General features: G+C 36.0%; 1 protein-coding gene across 8 annotated transcripts in view; it reads right to left on the reverse strand.

Moving 5' to 3' along the window:
• LOC149088641 (semaphorin-1A-like) overlaps window positions 1-24,138 on the reverse strand; it is a 312,700-nt gene that overhangs the window by 32,458 nt on the left and 256,104 nt on the right. For all 8 annotated transcript variants that reach the window (XM_089248408.1, XM_089248439.1, XM_089248431.1 and 5 more), the window contains 3 exons: window positions 10,123-10,185; window positions 5,214-5,321; window positions 5,030-5,117 (listed from right to left, as the gene is read on the reverse strand). In XM_089248408.1, the coding sequence (XP_089104534.1) occupies window positions 5,030-5,117; window positions 5,214-5,321; window positions 10,123-10,185 (259 nt within the window). The remainder of the gene's footprint in view (window positions 1-5,029; window positions 5,118-5,213; window positions 5,322-10,122; window positions 10,186-24,138) is intronic.

The raw sequence follows: 24,138 nt of genomic DNA on the forward strand, positions 1-24,138 counted from the left end.
AAAAAAAAACAAAAACTGTCATAAAAGGCAATGAAACATCTACTTTGCAGTCTGAACATGTCACCACCATGGTTTTCCACAAGTATGATGCTGACAGGCCTCTAGCCCCAGGACATAATTTTGTCCCGGGGCTGGGGTTTTTTTTTTTCTAATAATTTTGCAGATGGAAGGACCAATAAAATGTCTGATTCGGGGTGCGCCAAAGACCTGAGTCCAGGCACCTTGTTCAAAGAAGTGGGTTCACTGTCATCACAATCACTTGTTTGCCTCCCCCCCCCCCAAAAAAAAAAAGTAAAACATTTTCAATTCATCTATTCTCACAACCCAGGGTCCTTCTTTAAGAATAATAAAAAACACTGGCTTGCGGAATTATGGAGATCTCTGCCTTCAGACCCAATGCAAGTAGATGCTATGAACTTGAAGGCAGAGAACCTGAAATTTCAATGTTATCGTAAGTGGCCTTCTTATTTAACAACTTTGCATACACAGCTATATATAAATATATATAAATTTTTTCCTTATCTTTCTTTAAAATTGTCATCACTCAGTACTATACATATCACTTGAAAGTAGTATTTGGTGCTTGACAGATTCAGGCTTCTTATACTCGTAGTGTGAAGTGAGTACTAAATTCTACATTCATATAGCTGGACCTTCATATTCAAAACTTCCAACGTAATATACCGCACGTTTAAGGTAATTTTTCTACTTTGATAGCATCAAGACAAAGACTGAAAGTGACTTGATTGTACGTCACGTTTTCCCATACGGTATTCACGTTGTAAAGTACGGGTAAAAAAAAAAGGGGGGGGGGGTATACGAAAAGGAACATCTCATAAAAATAGTGTCCGGAGAGTCATTAAAATCTCACCTAAAAGGCAGAAGAAAAGGCAAAAAAAAGAAAAACATTAAAAAATATTTGCGGTTGCGCAATTGAGCTCATTTCTCAGGATAGAGTAAGTTAATGTACTGGAAACGTTATTTACTTTCTCCGCGAATGTCGTAACTTTGGGACGACAATCGTAAAACCTTCATTTACGACTTACGTAAAACAAAGTGGCGGTGATTCTTTCCTTTTTTTTTTTTTTAAGATATTTTTCTTATCTGTGTCTTGTGGCAAGTCCTTTCAGCCGACATGTCGTCGCTTCTTTGTGGACAAAAAAAAAAGAATACAGCAAATGTCCGCAAGAGTTCCACATCTCAGCTCTCAGTTTGGATCTACACAGTATATTCTTTTACGACTCTGTCCATTTTTATTCATTTTTTTTTCCCCCTTTTACCATGTTCTTTTGAAAACTTAGTTACAGGAGACAGAAAAAAGGCTTTTTGTCTTGTAGTTTATTGCCGTACGTGAATCTCTCCCTATTTTGCATAAAGAAATTGTTATAGAGAGAGACGAGAAGTGGTACAAAAACCAGTCGACATGCTTCTTGTCCAGAAGTGAAGGAAATTGATATCCGCATTTATTTTTCTATTTGTTTCGACATGATGTACGATAAAACAATTTGTAACAACGCACAGGGGCGCCAGTGGGATGTTGGGAGATATAGACGGATGTCTAAAGCAATATTGCACCGCAGAGAATGGCCAAAGAGATTGGCAAATGCTTTCAGAGAAAGGACCGTCTTTTTTTTTTAAAGACTTTTATGAGTCTCGCAATGTGATTTTGAGAGCCATTTTGTAGAGAGGAGATTTATGGGTAATTTCTAGAATTTTTTTTCATCCCAAAAAAATGCAAATCTTGCATAAAATTATGCAAATCGTAGGCTATAGAAATACATGGAATAGAAAATATTATTTTCAACCATGGTAGTTATCAAAAGTGCAAAAAAAAGCCTGAGATTTCTCAACGAATTTAAGAGACAATTTTCCCGCCAATGTTTTGAAAGGACGCCTCGTATTTTGCTGTTGCTAACTATCAGAATTATTGTCTGCTATGGCTTTTTTTGTACACCGTTACACCCTGTTTAGGTTACAATGCAAGACCTGAGCAACGCTTTTAAAACCATGAAGGACCAGACACACCCCGCTTCCTATCTCAGGGAAGATATCGAAGCGTTTCCGAAGGGTGGGTGCATCCAGAACTTTGAAATCATGCTTCTAAAATCAGCAAAATAACAAGATCCAACCATATTTAATACACTAAAATCACGTAAGCGACAGAGAAATGCCGGAGTAGAGACTGATTAATGCCCGACTGAAATATTGACAAAAACTTCTTATGATTATTAAGGTGCCACATTGTTTAAACGAAATAGTATATATTGGAATTGTCTAACAGCAGGGCGATGAAGCAAACAAGTTCTCAGGATTATCAAATAATTTTTAATAATATGTATATTTAAGATTTAAGATTAAGTAAAAAAAAATCATTTTGGTTGTTCTTCAGGATACGGAATATGTTTCACTTAAAATACATTAGATTTAGGGGGGGGGGGGGAAGGGGGTCAAAATTCACAAAATGCTTAGACCACTGGACCCCGTACTCTTTAGAATAGTTCTGGCATTGAATAATAGTAATTAAACTCACTATATCAGCATAAAATTCCTCAGAAAGCAAAGCCAAGAAAGTCAAACTTTCCGAAACTTTACATTTCAGACAGCAAGCATATTTTGCAATTCAAAATTTCATCAGTCGTCATTTCTCTGATTAAATTCATTGGAAACGATAAAAACACATTCAAAGCCGTATAGGAAAAACAGAAAATTCATTAAGATAAACGAGAATAGTAAGTGGCAGTATATGGCGCAGAAAAAGAAAAAAAAAGTAACATTAAATTTTTCTTTCGGCTCCTCTCATTATATCCAAGGGAATTTAAAGAGCTCGGAATAAAATAAAACAAAATAAATTTTTTCAACCAGAAAACAAAAAATTTTGCACAACATTATATAAAAATACGAGAAAAAAGTTAAACGTAGAAAATAAAAAGTAAAATAAAACGTTTAGTTCTTTTGTTTCCATGTTTCTTTTTTTTTTGTTCTATCATCTTAAAGATGTCGAATCTTCTCCATCATCAAGAACATGTTACTGTGTTAGAGAGTAGGGAAGAAAAAAAAGAAGGATGTTAATAAAAGGAACGAAAAAAGTACGTCCGGTCCACATGTTAAAGTAGGAGGACTAAGATAAATGTAGATACTAAAAGACCCGGAGAGAGATAGGAAACAACTTCCATGATAGTTTTATATATATTTTTTTTCCTCCAGGAAAAAAGAAATTCCTAAAATAAAATATAAAAAAAATCACCCAGAAACGGTCTTTTCCCACTTAAGACTAATTCAAGCTATTCAGCAAGGTTCTGTTACTATAAAACATCACGAATGATGCTAGCAGCAGTAACTCATTTATTACGAGTGTGTCTGAAAGTGTGCAATTATGAGGTCATCGCTTCAGATGGATCTCCAGACAAAGAAACGAGTGTGTTGACAGTACGTAGTTTCTTAAATCAAATTTGGCAACGGATAGATACAAGGAGGAACTGATTTATCCATTATTCCTTGGATTGGGAAATGCAGCTAGAATTCTTTTTTTTTTTTTCTTATCCCCGTTTACTTTTAACGTTAAAGGATATCAGTATCGCATCTGTGGAGAATTTATGGTCATTTTAAACGTAAATGATGACTTTTTTATTTTTATTTTATCAGAATAGGAAGGTTTGTTGTTAGAGAGATTCCTTTGTTTTCTGGGTAAGATGTAGTTTTATAAACTATAAAAGACAGAATAAGTGAAATAACTAACAGCATTTAAGACAAATATTCACAAAAGAGCTTAAAGAGACGATGTGTATTGATACTCCTGGATGCCGTAATTAAGGATAGAGGAATAAATAATGCATTTGTTAATCACAAAATTTTATAACACCGAATATGTACAATTTTATCTTTGAGTACAAGCACTATGACTTTCTCACCATCATAAAAAAAGCACACCATGAAACCTGACTTGAATATAGTGTTTACGGTGGTAGCAGGTTACATGGCAGCACGGACCATTCTACCACACTTCAGGGAGGGTCTTATCAGAAGGGACCCCCATGAAACGTCTAATACAATTCCTATTTTACGTCATATTTTGTATTTGACTGTCGTTTCATTATCTGATTGGTCGGACACAAACTATAAAGTCGCCGATGGACCTGGCTTTCTTTTAAGAAGTTTAAATTAGCCCCGTAGGCTATTTGAACTGCTACAACGGTAACGTCCGACACGATACATGTATCTCGCCATATTTGACTATAATCATCATCTGGCTGGTACGACACAAACAATGAAGTCGCTAATTTTGTCACCAAACAAAGATGGATGAGTGAGATAGTCAAAACGAGACAGCCAAATATGACGTGACACAGGAATGGCACCAGACGTTCCATCACTAACATTTATGATCAACAGACGGATTATTCTTGCTTTTACTTTTGGTACTTTTAGTAATTGCCCAAACGTTCCGGGTGTTTTTGATTTTTGTGAACGTTTCAAAGGTTGTTGCACATTGTTGTTTAATTTGTCTTCGGAAAAGTACAATTATTCTCATATACGAAGTGACGATATTTCATTCACCATACCAGTAATTGCTTTTAAAGCTGGTACATCTTCAAAATATCAAGATCAGTGTTTCCCTAAGTGGACAATATCGGCCCCGAGAAACGATGTAATGATCCGGAGGGCGGCGGAAGAAGACATGGGTGTGGTATAGAATCCAATCGGGGGGGGGGGGGGGGGTTCTCAAATTGGGTGGCGAGACTCAGATATAAAATATCGAAGGTGCTTCGACTGTCCCTGCATACAAAGCGTGATGCCCAAGTTCCATGATTGTCAGCGGACACCTGATTAGAAACCACTGTTTTTAAAAATGTGAAAGTTTGACATCAAGCAAATAGGGATCGATCGAACGAGTTCGACTATCGACGATCCGACTTGTAACAACGAAGATCGGACTTGTACCTGAATCTGCGCCTAAAGCACTAAAGGTAATGTCAGAGAAATATCAATAATTTGCTTGTGGCACTATAATATTCATTAACTTTTATCATACCTGCAAATATTGCCGTGCTGTTGTGATTCGGATCATATGGGCAGAGACCTTCTCCAGACTGCTCTTTAGTGACTATATAGTCAGTCGGCTAGAAATATTTAAATTCGAACAATTACTAATAACCAAAAAGGCAATATTTAAATTCAAATAGTCGACTGGTATTTTGGAGAACCGGAAATGTTACCGTTTGCTTATAATTCCGGCACATCGGCTTGAAGGCATTCGTGCCGCAAACGAATATGGTATCTTCAGATTTCCTCGCTAGTACGCGTACGTAGTTTTGGCATTCAGACTGAAAAAAAAAACCAACAACATATAAATAAAGATTAGTATTTCAGTAAGCATTTGCAAGAAATTTAATCAACAAAATAATTTTTTGAAATTATTAATATACATATATTCATATTATAAAAAGAAAGGTTTTCCATATCTCCAGAAAAGTTTCTACTCTTCATTACTAAGACTTATAATGTATCTTTTCTTATAAAATGACTCACAAAATACCTCAGACAAAGAAAAATAGTGAAAGTATAAGATATACGTTTCCCCCCCCCCCCTTAGAAAAAATAAAAATAATAATAAATATAATGCACATGCATTTCCAGATCAAAGCTTCACCATCATCACGGCCATGACCAGTCTGAGGGAAAACGAGGAATAGGAAAAAAAGTAAAAAAAAAAAAATACCAAACATAAAGGACTTGTAGAAAAGGGGGAAAAATGTCTTATTCAAAAGATGCGGAATATGATTCATCCGGAAAGAAAAAAAAAATGCGTAATAAATGAAAAACCTTTCTATCGTATATATATGGATACAGGAAAAAAAAGACGCTTGTGAGAAGAGCCAAAAATCCTTGCATATACTTAAACACGCAAAAAAGTAACTCGAAAAGAAATGAATAAAAAATAGAAAAATAGCCAAAGATATATCTTATTCTTATCCTTATCAATCTTATAAAAAGAAGCCGAAGACTTCGCATTTATTGTGACCGGCGGCCTTCTCTAGAAAAGGAACAAATAGTACTTTGTTACGCAGAGATTTTTTGGTTCTTTTTTACTCTTTTGCTACATTTTTTTTTGATTTTATTTCGTATTTCGTGCCTTTAGATCCCTGCTTCTTGACCTTTTTTTCCCCCCCCCCTTAAAAAATATCTTTTCTAGCTTCTATTTCGTTTTATTTTCCTTTTTTTTGCCTTTGATTCCTTTCCCTGGAAATGCTTGAGAGTATAATGGAAGGATTGAACCGTAAGAACTCAATCAATCACCAAAAAAGGGAGAGAGAGAGAGAGGAAAAAAAAAGGATCTGCTGTGTAGAGCAGAGACGCAAAAAAGATTCACACCATTTTATTGAGACGATTGCAGGTCAATGAGGAAAATCTATATATATATATATTTTTTATTTTATTCTTGTTTACTTAGAATTTATATATTTAATTGCGAAATATTACTTTCATTTTCTTTTCAAAGATGAGACTATCACGGAGAAATTTCGGTTTATTTTTCTATTTCGTAATATTATTTTTCGCATTTCACGTCAGATATTTTTTAATTAAATGTATACGATACGTGATTCTCACTCTCTCTCTTGGAATTTATCTGACAGCAGGGTTGGCAAGATTTTGTCTTAGTCGAAAAAACCTCGGTAAAAACCATGGAAAAACCGCAACGCCGTTTTTGTTAAATTTGTAAGAAGAATTTAATATTTGAACATTTACTTTTTCATGAATTAAGTTCTGCGGATCTTGACTTACTTCACAGAGGTGAAATACTTGAAACAATTTTTTTTTATCTCTGGAATCAGCTGTTTCCCCTTTCAATCAGATGAAAAGGTTCGAGGTAAATACGAATAGAACACCACTTTTTTGCCAAGAAAGTTGCTTATACAAGTTGAAATGTCTATTATACAAAGCATATGCCTTTTCTTAATGAAACTCAACAATATGAATTGCATCACAGAAGTGACATTAGAAAATTCCTTCTTATCCATTAGTTTTGAGAAAGGTCAGTAAAGTTAGTGCGACGAAGTTGCATATAGATAGGTAACATGTAAATAGATCACTATCATTGACTAAGCTCACAGTATTTTAATTTTAAACCTTTGTCAATTTTTTTTTGTTTTATTTGTCATCTCTTAAATTGAAACCAAACCTTAGCAGGCCTGCAACCAATAGCTTTCTATTTTAATAGATGACGTAAAGACTCCAAGGATTATAAAAAAAAAAAAGGTAAAATGTGGGAAGTTTAGCCATATGCACGGTACTAAAGATATTACAACCAGGATTAAAGCATAATACTTGTATTCTGCTTTTTTGCAGTATGTGATCTTTTCCGTATTGCTCAAGTTGATAATTCAGCACTTCATATAGGAACTGTTCAACAAATTTTGAATATGTTTACACTTTACACACTAAAGGACAACTGAGAATGAAGTAAGGCATTTTTCTTATTATCGTTGTTAAGAGGGGTTTTACTGTATATGTAAGAGTAGGGCCGGCGCCAGGCATGAAACGACGATGCCGCCGACTAGGGTGGCATATTTACAGGGGCGGTATTTCTTTATGACGGATTTGCTATGATGGTGTCTTCACTCTCGGAAGATCTTCACGCATCAAAATCATTTTGAGGAATCAACACCTTAAATTTTTGTATATGCCTTTTCTATGATATCAGACCAGTGATTCTCAAAGTGTGCACCGTGACTCCTAGGGGCGTCACCAACCCTTTGTCAAGGACATAGAGGGCATCGAAGGCGAAATGACTGTAGTTTAAACTGTGTTGGTGAATACGGCCATTAGTGCTTTGAAGTGGTTCTTTTTTCAGACCATTCTGGGGAGCCACGGATAAACATTGTCACGACAAGGGAGCTAAGAGTGGCAAAGGTTTGAGAATTATCGTTCTCAATCAAGAATGTGATTCATGCCCACAGGGGTTGCGACTCACACTTTGGGAACTACTGTATTAGGGTAATTATCAGACAGTCGTATCCAAAGGGCGACAAAAAATTATTCGCCCCAGGCGGAAAAATTTCTAGCACCGGCCCTGAGTAGGAGTGAAAAAAAATCAATAGGACATTTATCAGATCCCAGAGACTTTCTCTGAGTGCAGGCTTTTAGAGAGCTAGAGACTAGATCCAAGAATGAAAAAAAAAATTGGTCAGAGTATGTGTGAAGTTCTTCGCTCTGGTAATCTTTTGTATATGGCAGAGTAAACAGCCAAGACCCAGATTGATGCTATCACTGCTTCGGCGAGAAGTTGAATCATACGTGACCAGCCAGTCTAACACCTAAGATATGACAGATGAATATACAAGGGTAGAAGGAGAACAGAGAGAGAGGAGAGAAAAGTGCCAAAACCAGGGTACCGAATATATATATCACTTTGGTGCTATCCTATTTTTTTTTTTTACACTCTTGATACTTTTTCCTCTCTTCTGCTAAGAAGAGATTTCGTGTTATCTAAAGAAAGATATAGAGAGCCTTAGGGTTTTCTTTAAAGGTAGTTTCTGCGGCGGTATCACAGCCAAATCTTTATTTTTCCATCTCCTCAATTTTTTTTTCTCCCATTTAATACTACTTTTTCTATAGACGTATAGGTATAAACCGTGACCAGTGTAGCAAATGCAGACAAAACCGAGGTTTGAAATGGTAGTAATCGTTTGCGATGATAATAGTCATAATGATAAGTGAATAAGCGTGGACGTGTGTATCTGATGAGAGTTTGACGAACCAAAAAGGAGTCACGGTGGCGTATTATGAAAGTTTTGTGTGTGTGTATATATATATAAAAATATTAATGGATATTTTTCGACACTGAGGATGAAAGATCTCGACTTCTATACGATTTTTATCACTGTGTGTGTGAGTGTGTGAGCTCAGAGTCACGATCCCTTCCGAGGTATAACAGTGTGTTATTGTTATAATCAAACGTGTGTATATAGGACGTCTATAAATCGAGAATTATAATATCCTGAAAGCAATCGAAAACTAAATACCGATGGGTTGACGGATTTGAAAAATTAATCCATTAACATTGAATAAATTTTATGCAGGTGATTCTGAATTTATGGGACAAACTTTAAGAGATGATAAAAGATACCTAAACGAGTATTTTTGGTCACATAATGTGTATCGGCAACAGCAAACACGGTACAGGGTGTTTTTGTAGAGTGCACAACAGCATTTCACCCAAAGAAAGTATATTTTCCGACGTATTTGCCGCGATATGCATTGTAGACCACTCGAGGGTGCAGGGGGTTGTAATGTGGTAGGCACCTCATGATGCCACCTGGGTAACGCAAAATTTAGCACAATACATTATACCGCATTTCAACAAGCTTATCAATGTATTGAAAATTCCTCACAGGTTATTTAATTTCAAAAAAATATTTTTTTTTACAACAAAAAAATGCTGCTGTATAATATTTATTAATGCTGTAAACGTTTTTTTTCGAACTTATTTATCAAATGCGAATAGAGAAATAGGAGAAAATAAATAAATAGCATCAACTTCTTAAACTTTCCAAGTCCAGGAATTTACTTCTTTCATATCATCGGTTTATACCAAATCTCCCAATTTAGGTAAGTCACTCATTTTAAAATTTGATTAACTATACGCTCCATATTGCCAACTATCTTATAAAATATTGGATAAAATATCTTATAAGGATGTTTTATAATGTTCTTATAAAATATTGGATAAAATATCTTATAAGGATGTTTTACTTTGAAATTGTGCTAGATAGAGCCGGAGCTTCTAAAATATTAACTATTGGACAAATTTGAAATTTAGGAATCTGATCTTAGAACTTATAATGAGCTTGAATTGAAATTCCACCGAACAATGTGTGCCAGCTGCATGTATGGTTAAGTAGTACATATAATATCTGAAATCTTACGCCATAAACGTAATTCAAATCATCTAATCGTTATGGGTGAATATAATTAAGTTAATATGTGAATTTTAGAAAGATATTTTATCGAAGTTTAATCGAATTGATCGAATCGATTTACTCGTATAATCGATTAATCGAATCTGTTTACTCACATAATCGATTAATCGGAACAGCGCCAATTTACTGAAATACTCGTGCTTACCTCTGATTTGCCTTTTAGCCTGCACATGCTTATATCTTCCTCAGATGAAAACCATTCCAACCTCTGCAGAAGAGAAGAAAAAAAATTGATTAGAGAAAAATGACTAAAAACTATATCATAAATACTTGAAATTACGCTAGGAGAAACTAGGAAAGGCTCAAAAGTAGGGAATACAGTGTATCCCGCTTAAAACTTTTTTTGAAAAACTCATCATGAAAAAATGTTGTGACCACGAAAATAGTCGTACGGAGAGGGGAAACGTTCTAAGTGGGAATTTTAAAAACGTTATCCACTGTATACCGTGTGAAAAAAAATTTTTAAACGTAAAAAAACAAAAACATTTTTTTTCTCGCTGAGGAAATTGTCAAAAGATACATGGATTTTCTACAATTTCCTTTAAATTTCTGCCTAGTTTTGAAATTACTCTAATGCGAGCCCCCCCCCCCCCCCACTCAAAGTTGTTTGAGGACCAGTTTTCACTATTAAAATAGTCAATCCAGAGAGTCATGTTGTTTCATTTGTATTACAAATGATTGAAGTACTATGAGGAGATCACAGATACACCTCATTATTGTATAGTATCTTCTAGAACAAATTTTTAAACCGATTCCTTCCAGTAATTGCAAGCGTTAATATCAAAAAACACCCCGAAACAATTGAATTCCGATAATTGAATTTCCTCTTAACTTTTTTTCCCTAAATATTTCTCTTCTTTTCGCGGCCAACTCACATTACACCAATTTGGGAAGTTATGGCACCCCAATCGTTTAAAACATGTAAAGCATTTCAGTAGAAGCAGAGTAGCTTTTTGGAGAAGATACGCTATATTCTCTTCGCCGAAAACCAGTCTAAATGAGTCCCAGGAGTGACCAGACATGGTTGCTGTTAGTTGTTGTAACTACTTCACTCTTCCTATTTCCCTACAGCAGTATTTAAGAGGGGAATCTTCCAGTATTTTCCGGAGAGGAAAGTTTAAAGTAATTCTCAAGAGTGAATTTTGTAAAATCTTTTACCGAGTGATAGCTGTGCGACTAGTTTCATCAAAAATGCATGTGAGAGAGGATGTATTTCAGGAACGAAATTCTCAAGCTTCGACGAATCTTCGGAGAATACCGTTCTTTTTATCTCTTTCGTGCAACATTTATCTCGTGACCATTTTATTCTCTTACAATGTAAAATATATATATATATGAAGTTTTACTTGGGTAATTTACACGAATATATATCGCTAATTGTGTCAATCATGAATGTAATTCATAGGCTAGAGGTCTTTAAAATGTTCTTAGTCGTGAGCACTGCTTCTACCTATTATCATAAAAAGAGCACCCTTACGGCAAGTTTGACATACGAATGCACGGAATCAGGATAATTTCAATCCTTGAATACAATTTGTACGAGGTCGTATAAGTGGACAAAGATTAAGTGCTCACAAGCACGAATTCGGACAGGAACATCGAGCACTCTGGGTGCTCGCGAGCAATGGGTCCAAGATGCATGCGAATAAATTTTTGTATTGATATCTAGTTTTCATGATAACTTTCATTACAGATCCATAATGAAATTCGTATGGAGAAAGTAATTTGGTAATTTAAAGTAATTTGCTCAACATAATTAATTCTCTATGGCAGGGGCTCTCAAACTGTGTGCCTCCAACCTTTATCAGGGGCACCGCGGAGTGGTCAACCTGACAAAGGTTTTTCGGCAATATTTTTTTGTTAAACAACTCTCGGGAGCCGGTGGAGCTCGCGGATAAGCATTGAATAGGAAACAAGGGGGAAAAGGGGGAGTGTGGAAAAGGTTTGAGAACCCCCCTGCTCTATGGTATTCTAAAGAGTTGAAAATTATGCAAAAAAAGAAATTAATTGGGAAAAATACACGTTGAATATGAAGGACGGGACATATTCCCTTCTTCACATCTCATAGAGACATAGGAGCATTTCCAAAGGATGGGGTGCATAAGGAAATTTATTAAATAAAAATAAATAGATTGCAAAAATCAAACACAACACATGGTCACATACACAGCAGCGCGTTCTTATATAAGTATAAATTATAAATCGTAAATCATGTTCAAATCGACGCTACAAAACCAATCGTTATACGAAAAATATACAGGATATTCCGTATCAGGGTTTGACTGATCGAAATTTTAGTCGTCGGAACAAATCTTTTTTTTTTGGTATTCAGTCATGATTAATTACAATCAAATTATAATTAATCATTATTTTTTTCTACTTAAAATAACATTTATCAACACGAAAGACGAAGCTTAAAATGTTGTCAGAGACAATCTGTCGCTACATCATAAAAATACTTGAAAATTCTATTTTACGGCTCATAAGCTCGTTAAATGATACATCGATATAGAAATATTGATGAAAAATTGTCTTGGATTTTTCAAGCCGTGATCCCTTGTCATTAGCTAGAAAAATATTACATTAGGTTATCAAAAATAAATTTACACAATTTCGGAAGAAACCGAATTATATTAGACATTTCCATTTCTTAAAAAAAAAAATTCAACCTAATCTTATAAAAAAATTTCCGAATTTTAACTTGCCTTAATTGCATCAGCTAGACATTCCCAATATTTGAAAAATAAATTTAAAAAAATCCAATGGAAAAAAGGGGGAAAAAAGGATTTTCCAGTTCCGGTCAATTATTTCCAGAAGACTTCACAAACTAAAAAACTGGATTAAAAATAAAAAAATAGAAGCCCAATTTAATTTAAAAAATATATATTTTTTTCTCTTCACTGTCTTTCCGCGATCGATGATTCATCAATCGGACAACATTTATATAGCATCTGAGACACTCGTTGGAAGCAAGTTGATGATAAGAAGCTGAGAGAAGAAAATAGCAAGACTGGAGAAGAAAAAAACATTTCCAAGGGAAGAAGCAATCAAGGATGTTTGATGCGCAGGTGGCAATGGCCATGATTTCCCCTGGAGACATCCTTTACCAACACAGATTGGTGCGGACATCATTCTCTCGTACGAGACAGTCCATCAACGAAGGACTTCATTATGAGGAGGGCAACCCCCTCGACCGTATATATCCGTTCATTGTCTCTCTCTCTCTCATCCCTAACAATTATTCCTACTCACTACGAGGGCATCACGTTTTCGTGGGTTATTCCCTACCATTCTCTGCCGCTCTTTTCTCCTACACAATACATATAATCTCCCTTCTTCGGCACACACACACACACACAACAGCAATTAAACAGAAACAATTATTCCGCATTCTTCCGATAGAATTGTCGTGTCGTTGAACCTCTCATTTTTCGATACAAATGAGTACCGTTATTGTACTGAAAAAGGGGAGGGAAGTACTGTGAATCGGAGGTAAAAGGATAAAAATGGAAAGAAATGCATGTACACAATGTACTGAACAAGACGGAAACGATTTCTAGTGAGGGATAATGATGAGAACATAGAGGACGCTTTCACCCTCAAGATACAGAGAATAAAGAATCATTATTTAGCTCGCATGTGTAATTCACAAAAAGGTGGTCCAATTAAAATTCTAAATATTCTAAGATTTTTATGTGCAAAATTATTTATGGTAGGTTGAAGGAATCGAATTTAAGCCAATGCAGTGCTTTATATCACAGAAACAACGCAGAAGTCACGTGAAGTATTTTTTCTCATGAAGAAGCAGCGAAAAAATTGTAATTCAGCACACCAAAATATAATTCATAAGATTCTGCGGTGAACATAAAAATATAGTAACGGTAATGTGGCACATATAAGTGACATCACTGGTGCAGTATGGAAATGAATAATATATGATTAATGCATTGTATCGTACTATGCATCCTGTTCTATGTTGCACACCACTTTGAAACTAAGTCAATTTTACGTGAGTAATTGCAACAATTGATTTCTTTTCTCTCAGATAGATGGCAGCAAAATATCTATAATAACATGTAATTGTAGGCTGGACCAACTACTGCCATAAAAAGAAAAAAAAATGCAAATTATTAAAAAAGTAATGTACCTCGCAAATTGCCCGAAAATTTGAAGTTCAACTGTGTCAATGCTCGGTACACCCCCCCAAAAAAAGGAATTGCTGAAATTTTCCGGTAAATATAAGAACATAATGACCGGTATTATACGGCATAAACTTTTCAACGGTGTGCATCAAGAAAATAAACAGTGATACCATACCCATGCAATTCATTTTTATTGTGCACACCGATTCAAAACTAACAACCAATTTTACTTTGAGAATTAAAACAAATAGTTTTGTTTTTAATACATAGGTGGAAGCAGAAGTGTCCGAGCTGATTTCTCTCTCGTGTATAGCATATTATTGTTGCCCTAACCCTCCTGTTACCATCTAAGATAATTTAAACAAAAAAAAATTTACATAGTACACAGTGGGTTGTCTGACTAAAAATATCCTATTGCTCATTCGCATCACGTTCAACTATAGTGGGGATCCCATACTTGAAAAAAACGCCATGAAGAAACTTTGCAAGCAAGAAAATGCTTTAAAAGAGATATCTCAATGAGTATTAGTAAACGATGGGAACTGAACGTACTAAGCGGGAACGTAATAAATGGCATCCACTGTATATTCTTATTCGGCACACCAAAATGTAATTGCCACAACACAAAAAAAAAAAACGTAATCTGTATTATAGCGCATGAACTTTATGTTCGTGTCATTCCATATAGTGTTCATTTTTATGCTGCAGACAACTTATAAAGCAACAATTTTACTTCAAGAATATAACAAATAGTTTTGCTTTCATTTGGAGCAGGAATCACAAGTAAACGGTATTATTTGAATCCAGGATTATATTATAGACCAGAGACCTCCAACCTTTTCCCAGTCGAAGAGCACTGCCAGTATCCATCATCAAAAGAAGAGCACCATTACGGCAAGTTAGACACGTATGCCTGAAATCAGTGTGATTTTAAACTTTGAATGCGATTTGTACAAGGTGTTTAATTAGGAAATTGATCGAATGCTCACGATCACGAAATCGGGCACGAGCATCGTGCACTCCGGTGCTCGTGAGCAGCGGATTTATAGACATTACGGACAATTTGGACAAGTTGTTAATTTGTCAGGTTGAAAAATGAAAAAAACTTGGAACCCTCTCTATTAAAAATTATCATTAGCAATTGCAGGTATGGAATTTAAGTCTCTATAAAATTAAAGAGAAATTTTTACGCATTTACATAACATGTCAAAATGGTATATTACGTCTCACACGCAAGAGATGGATGACACAAACAGTCAACAACAGAAACATCTGTTGATTAAAACAAGTGGGGGGAGTTAAAAATATAGGGGGGGGGGAAGAGATAGAGATAGGGAACACGGCCAAGAAACCTGTTCAATGTTGAACTCTTTCAAGAGATAAGGAGATAAAAAAGAGAGAAGTAGGTGAGAGAAAAATAAAGAAAAAAAGAGACTGGAAACTCTCTTTCTCATCTTACCGCAAAAAGTGTGTATGCAATTCATTTTTTTGTGCGGGGATTTTTGTCATTTCTGCCGTGCCAAAGCAATTTGCTCTCTCTTTCTCTCTCAGACTCTCGTTTTCATATCGCTTGAAGACGTCCGTAAAATAGTAGAAGAGATAGAGAGCGCGTATGGTAACAGTGTATGCAGGAAAAAATAAAAAAAAAATTGGAAAGGTGTCTCGAGTCTGGAGCAACGCACTCAAGTAGCGATAATTTTATCAGTGTTCGCATCACCTCCGAGACGACGTAATGGACGATGACACTTGGTGCTGTAATTTCGCTCTCTCTCTCTCTCTTTTGAAGCTTTTTTTTACACATAAAAAGGGGAGGGGGACATGAGTAAAGTCAAGGGTTTTGGGGAACATGCCTAACACTTAGCCAAAACCAGGAAAGGTGCTGGAGCTCTTAAAGCTCTCGAAATTTGTCCTTTTTTTAATTCGCCAATACAGAGAAATTTGTCCGAACGGGAAACCTCCCGATCAGGCCCAAGTTAGTTTACCTCTATTACGAATCCCCCCTTTTCTTAAAAGGCATGGTTGCTGAGGAAGATATTGGTCTTCTGTAGATCCTATGAAAGTAATTTTTTTTTTAAATAATCTAAATAAACCAAACTGTCGTAAAAACACGTGTGGCTCAAGAGCAGGAGGTTCTTGGCCCTTTTTAACCGCGACCCACAATGGACAACCAGATCAGCTTCACGACCCATGGAACTGATTGTTTTCTGCAAAATTAGAGAAACCAGTCACGCAATAAGTACATTTAAAACAATGGTGTAAGTGGATTTGAATGACCCATCTAGGAAGTCTCCTGCGAATCGAGCTCTGGTTGTGACCCATAGTTCAAGAATCCCTAGCTGCAAGCAGGTTTATACGACCCATCTCGGATGCCCCATAATCCCCTCGCCATAAGAAGATTTTTGTGACCCATTTTAGAAGTCCCTGCGAATCAATTTTGTGTCGTATCCTATAGCTCAAGAATAGGTGGTTTCCATCAATTTTTCTAACTATGCATGAAGTGTGATGATTGAATAGTATACCGTTGTAGGCCTATTGCTCTCTGCGGTGAGACTTTTTAACGGGATTGAATCAGTGAAAAATAATTACAGAAAAATTTAAGAAGTACTTTTTACGTTTGTGTAAAATTCAAACTAGCAATTGGATGGAATTATTCGCAGACAAAACTAATGTTTTATGCATTTCATACAGCGGAAAAACAGTTTTGTGGTCGTTTTATTGGTGTGGTTTAAACGCCGGAGGAGCGTCGAACAATGTCTCGTGAGGGTGATAATTTTATATCAGAACATAATGTTTTCCTTTATCAGGAAGTTCATTTATGCATCTCTTTTTAGCAAAGGGTCAGCGTTCATGAACGGCCGCTTTCAGAGGAACGGAAAGCGACCTCCCTAAGGGTGGGAGACACATCTGCAGACACTCACCGTGTCGTGTCAGACACGACCAAAATTCTTTAACTTAAAACCAACGAACGCATTGATGTCTTTCGTATCGTTTCTGCGCAAACGCAGACAGACATTTTTATGTTGAAGAATGTTTTCCCGTGTCTGACACGATACGGTGAATGCCTGTAGATGTGAATCCCCCTTTTCCACAGAAAGTGATCACGCTGTATATTATGAAATTATAAATATGATTTTCATCCGGGATATACAGAAATATGGTGGGAAAAAAAACACTTAATCTAGTTTTTACGAACGTTTGAAGTATATTTAGACAGAGAGGGAGAGAAAGATGGAGAAAGCCCCTGACTCTTTTCAGGGGCGTACGCAGGATCGGTCATCGGAGGGGACACAAAATGCTTGGGGGGGGGGGAGAGGGAGGTAACAGAAGTTTTCTTCCAGAGTGATTTTGAGTTCCCCTTCAATAATGATTAAAATTAACAGAAATCGATAAAAATTGCCGCATATGAAAGGTATTATCTTTTGATATTTAATTTTTTCAGACTAATTTATATTTTTCTTCTAATTTCCCGTAAGCTTCCCGCAGGGGGGGGGGTGACGAGACTCCTATGCCCCCTCCCGATTATGCATCTGCCTGACTTATTCAGGTGCGGAGAATTGATGGGGATCGCTCGATTCTTTCGTGCCTCAAAATATGTATAATACAGGTAATATACAGGGTGCCTTGTAAGTGCTAATGCGGTCTTTATCTCATGAACCGTCCGTCGTAGAAGTATGATTCCAATTCAAAAAATGCTCAAAAGGCTTTCAAAAATTGTCGTGTACCAGTTTTGAGAGTGAATATACAGTGTGCAACAAAATAAAAAAAAATCTAAATTTTAATACGCCCCCGTCTTCTAAATTATAGCGAAAAAGTTGCGGCCCTGTCTCTCCCGAGGCCAACAAAATAAATTCAACGTTTCCAAGTGAAATATTCACTAAAAATCAGAAAAAAGTTGGGAAAGGACAGCATAAATGAGGGAAAAGAGTCCGTTAGTTTTTGCTGTTCTTGCATAACTTTTCCCCGATTTCAAAATTGTAATATCATAGCGAATATTGCACTTAGAAACATGGAATTTTTTTCTGTTGGATTCAGGAGATGCAGGGCAACAACTTTCTAACTAGAAATTAGAGGAGAGAGGGGACCGTATAAAAATTTTGATTTTTCCATTTTGTTACACTTTGTATTTGTATTCTCGAAACTGGTACAGGGTAATTTTTTAACGCCTTTTGAGCATTCTTTTAAATTGGAATCATACCTGGACGACGGACGGTTGATGAGATAAAGGCCGCATTAGCACTTACAGGACACCCTGTGTATATTTTCTCGCACTAGGCTACCAAATGTTTCTCCGGGAATGCTATTAGGTCAAAAATGTCCATTCTTTGTCATGTAATGGCATCTTAACACAATTGCGGGCCAATTGAACCGTCATACACATTCATCATCCCTCAATCATGCTATTATTGAAATAAGAATTATTAAGTGTTATCTACGTGTTGTTCCGTCACTTCCATGGAACATTTTATGGTCTGTTCAATAACCCAGATTCGCATTTATATGTTTCTTTAAACTTCTTATCATATCTCACTGTGTTACGTATAATTATTATTTCAGATATAATAGACAGAGCCATCATTTTTCCCGTATTCTGTCATTTATCAAGGTTTCTGGAACTTTCACTATCTTTTACGAATGCATGACCTGGAAATGTTGGACGCATGTGACCGACATTATCACCTGCTATTTTAATAGGACAAGTGTTGATGAGGGTCATTCGTTTGACAGATGAAGGCATGGAACGAGAAACGGTGTGTGAATATGCATGTTTTTACTGTACATTTATTCATAGCACGTGATAATGTTAACATGACATGTCTGCGGTGAACTCGTGGATTAGATTTCAATCTTCTTCGCGTTGAAAGCCTTACATGAATTTTTATTATATATATATTCATATTGATGCATCTTTAATCAACACAATATTACATCACTATGCATAAATCATTAATTATTATTTACATCATTAGCGCGAGTCCCTCACCGTCAGCTATGAAGGCTCTAATGAAACCTTCTTGATGGAATCTTAGTGACTTTTTTTCATCGCCAAATGATGATGAGGATAAAGACTAACAAGTTGCTTGACGTGTAAAATTTCAATATCAATCTACCTGAACGTATCGAAGAAAAACTGTAGTGATGAACTCATTATAACGACATCGAAGATTCCGTACAATTTTGTCGTTATAACCAAAACGTTTCTAAAATTTTGCTTTAAATATGAGAAATATAACCAGATGAAATAAAATTTAAGCATGAAGTTTGAATTTCGTTGACGATATTTCATCGAGAAAATTACCAGAAACTGGGATCATAAACACGGGACATCGTCAGTTCTCGCAAAAAATGTTGCCAATTATTGCTTATAAACACTCCTTTGGCGAGAAATAAGGTACTATAACAAGTTTACAGGGAACTAAAATTACAGGGATCAGTATTTACGAAGAAAAAAGGTTGAACAGTGCACATATTTGCGATGAAAATTGTATGAATTATAATTTCTAAAATTCTAAATAATTAAAATGACCAGCATGTCTGATTTTTGTAAAGTCTATAAATCAAAATAAACTCGTTGAGAATATAAAGTAATAATAGTACAGATATACATAGATATATTTAGACTAAAGATATCTATATGAATATCTGTACTATTATTACTTTAATGATTGAGAAAAACAGAGAAACGAGCATTTTGAAAAAAAAAATCTGGAAAGGAAAAATAATGGAATGCCCCCGTTATAACAGGTCACACACACACATACGAACATTGAAGTCAAACATTTAATAAATTAATTTTCATTGTTGAGTATGATAGAATGGGCGAACAGTCCTCCCGGTTTGTGGTCAACCCTAATTCTAGGAATATCTTGGAAAAACGCCTTAAAAACCGACGCAAAAATCGGACGTTATATCCAAGTTCATTGCGTTTTCATCAGCGCCATAAGCAAGATTCATCAACATTGTTAAATATAGGAGCCAGCCGTTAACACCAATTCACGTTTTAATCTAATTTGACTACAGTAGAAGTCCGTTATAACGGCAGCTCGCAATCATGGGAAAAATTGTCGTTATAACGAACTTCTCGTTATAAGCGGATGCTTTTTGTAGCATGGCTCTTTGACAATCACCTGTAAATAACTCGTTATATCGAGATTGTCGCTATAAGCCATACTTGTTACAATGGACTTTTACTGCATATTGAGATTTTTTTTTTTTTTTTTTGATATTCCATCGTATTGTTGAATAATTTAGCATACACAAGGTAACCATACGTCCCGGAACAGCGTCGGTTTTTCTGGCTGTCGTGTTAACTTGACTTTTAATTCTTCATCTTATTCTTCAAATTAACGATTAAAATAGTCTTCCCATGTCAGAAATTACACATATCTGTCATGTTTTCAATTTTAATTCACCGCAATTTGAAATAACGACTTTTCTGTGATTTGGAACGAGTGGCAACATTTCTTACTTTTTGGCATCATTTTTGGCGATAACTGGCAATGCCCCGTATTTTCCAGTATTTCGAAGCCCCATTTCCCGTATTTTATCGAGCAAATATGGTCAGCCTTAGCATGCATATGGATTTCAAAATAATGATTAAAGAAACACTCACGTTATAAATCATTCTACAAGACATCAAATAAGAGCCAGCCTAGATTAGAAAAAATAAGGCTTCCATTTTTAGCTAAAAAAAAAAATTCATGTTGGAAGCTTTTCCCCCTCCTCCGAGTTGCTTTTCATGGCAGTAAAAAGCCAGAAGTTTTTGCAATCTTTAAAAGTCAACGGCAACGAGAGTCCGGCAATCAACTAGATGAACAAGAATACGGAAGGTAAAAAAAAAAAAAACTTTGGAAGCGGGTGCACAGAATCTTTATGCGCCATAAAAATCAAGATCGGTGCAAGGAGAGAGAAAGAGAAAAGAAAAAAGAAAAATAAAAACCTTAAAGAACACAGAGGGGGCTGTGAAAAGCATTTGGATGGGAAGACGTAAAAACTTGCCTCTGGCTCAAGTCGGCCAGAATTTAAACCAAAAAATAAAGTTGGTACTCAAAAGAATTTTCTGAAGTGTATATGTTGCTATATCTCAAGCGGTACCCCATTCAATCAATGTACGTGTACATCTACACTCTACGAGACGAGGTTGAGATTGAGCTGTTATGTTTCACTGCAGTTCAGATTCATTCAATCAAATATAATATTCGATAGGTATCATTCATAAGAACGATTTGCGTATAGAGAAATCTCCATGAATTTAACATACTGGCGTTTATGATGAATCGTTACCAGATCATGAATATGAATTGGAAGAACTCCACATTGAGATGAGATATTAAACACAGGAATTTTTTTATTAACCCCTCTACCACCAGGGACGTAATATTGCATCCAAATGCCAGTGGATTATATTCAATCCAGCTGACTGCTTCTTCAACCTTTTTTTTCCTCCATCGCGAAGCTTTATTATAGCCCTACGAAACAAAGTTGCGTGTGCGTGTTCCCCCCCCCCCACCACTACATACCTTTCTCAGACCTAATCCTTCTATTATATACTGCACATGTGAAGTGAGAAAGAGAACAAATAGGTGAGGGCGAAAGGCAAGATACTGTAGGCCTACACATCTCATATCTCTTATTTACCTGTAATTCTCTTATCTAATTATCTACTCTGCCTGTACTGTTCCTCCCTATTGCTTTTCTTTTCCTTACTTTATTTTCCTTTTTTTTTTTAAGATTCGAACAAGGCTACCATATTTATCGCCCATACGTCTAATACACATCGTTAAAATTTCTCGCCAACAGCTTGTACCGAAGGCGTTAAGAAACTTTTCACTCACAGGTGAAAATATAACCCGTACTTTCCCATAATTTTGGCCGTCCCGTTTTTTCCTGTACATCTAGAGAGAGAGAAGTTTATGTCAATTTTAATTCTTTACTTAAATCACATTAAAGTTTTCATAATTTTGAAACAAAAAATTTATGATCATATATTAATATCTTCCCATATTTTGTCATGTTGAATTTTATTTTTCTTTGGCGAAATATATTTTGACCTACTGCGATTTGCAGCGGTGATTCGTTTCCCACCACTTGGCAATTTTCCAGTTTTTCCAGTCCTAATTGGCAGTTTTGCTTACCTTTGACATTTAGTTTGGAGGAAATTTGCGATTTTCCGTATATTTGGGATCTCAAATTCCCGGGATATGTGACCAACCAAGATAGGATAGAAGTGCTCAATAAAGCACCAACAGTGGTCGGTTGTATAAGGTAAAGATGTTAATCCCATTCAGATTGTATTAGCTCCGTTCACATAGGAAATAGAAAAAGCGGGTTTAAAACCTGTTTCAAGAATTTTCACCAATAACTGCTCTCCATTTCTTTCCTTACGAAGGATAAGAAAGTCGTGAAGCGAGTGCTAGAACTCCCAATGCTACCGCAATATTTGCACATTGGAACGGGGATATTAGAGTACGTGAAGAGATTTCTGGGTGTTTGTGAGATTGGATGAAAAACAATTAACTCATTATTTTCGGGTTGCAAAAAACTGAATTTTATTTTGTGAAGAGGTTCGCAGCTTTCATTTTATTGGCAAAGGGGGTCCATGGACTTCATGCTATTGTCACAAACGGTCCGTGGAACACAAGAAGCTAAGAACTCCAGTGTAGAGCTTAGAATTTAAACTTTAGATAGTGCTCCCAAGTGGGAAGAAGCTGAAGAGCACCAAAATAAAAGTTACGTCGGAAGAAGTTGAAGTACATCAAAATTAATTAGAGTTAGGGATTCAAGTCACAGATATATAACATTCAGAGACCTCCATAATCAAAAAGAAACAAAATATTTCTGAAGTTTAGCGATTTAAACGAATTTCCAAGATTGAAAATCCAAGACGGAATTCAATTTCTTCTTCTCTCTACCATTCGGAAAATGTTCATTTTCAATAGACATAAAATAACTAATGTCTCGTTAGGATCAATACGCAAACTGCTCAATAAAGGCTTTTCTTAAGAAACCACCAGGATTTACAGAGCACTACAAAGTCCTAGACAGAGATAAAAAGAGCCTCCTTTTCAACAGTTTGGCAATACCATTGCCTCTTTCAGCCTTTTAAGCACCCCCCAACGCCTATGCGAAACTATCTTTGTGTCTCTCTGTCTTTGCACCACCATCAGCTCTATTAATAAATAACGAATGTTGGGCAAGATAATGAGGTTTATGGGCGAAAAGCGTTTACGCCCAAAACTTCGATTCTCTTCGTTCCTACGGTGGGAAATTTCGTCCGCCAATGGCGTCGCTAATTATAGATTACGGAGCATCGTCGTCGTCAAAAAGGATGGCGAAGTGGATGTTGGGTATGGATGGTTGTTGTGTTGGTGGTATTGCCCGAAGAGAACGATGGTCTCGCGTAAATCACTGTGTAGACAATAGTTGTTCGAAAGTGGACGTGTAATTAGATAGCGCGGGATGGAAACGATAACAATCCCGAACAGGAAAAAAAAAAAATGTTTTCTAAACCACGCAACATGAAGAAATGAAAAACACCATCAATTTGATGTTTAAAATGTGTAACTTGCCGGTTCGCGAGTGTCAAACACTATATTGATTTTTTAATCTTACATTCACAACGAGAATCGTACTTTCTTGGGACTTGGACAGGCTCGGCCCCCAAGTCCACGAGAGGGAATAGTTCTCAAAATGATTGATCCTCGATTGGGGCTTCAAGTATGTTTTAAGTGTTGGTGGGTTCTCAGAAAATTTCTGTGCCGGGGTTCCGCTGTACATTAGGGGAAGCCCATGACGTCGCTATAAGTTCCATGTAACTTATGTGTGATGTAGGCTTATTCATATAATAACGCAATATAATAACACGGATATAATCGTCAACCCCTCTTAAACGCAGATATTTTTAGATGATGTTTTAACATGTATGCAGCTTCAATAATTATCCGTAGATTGATCATTCCTGCTAAGGTTTTCCATTTTACGGAAGGTAGTCATTCCTACTAGGATGTTTCAGAAGGTAATCT

This window comes from Pholcus phalangioides, unplaced genomic scaffold, assembly GCF_987345545.1.
Source record: "Pholcus phalangioides strain wild (caught in Gottingen) unplaced genomic scaffold, Ppha-v1.0 ptg000003l_1, whole genome shotgun sequence".
NCBI classification, from domain to species: domain Eukaryota; kingdom Metazoa; phylum Arthropoda; class Arachnida; order Araneae; family Pholcidae; genus Pholcus; species Pholcus phalangioides.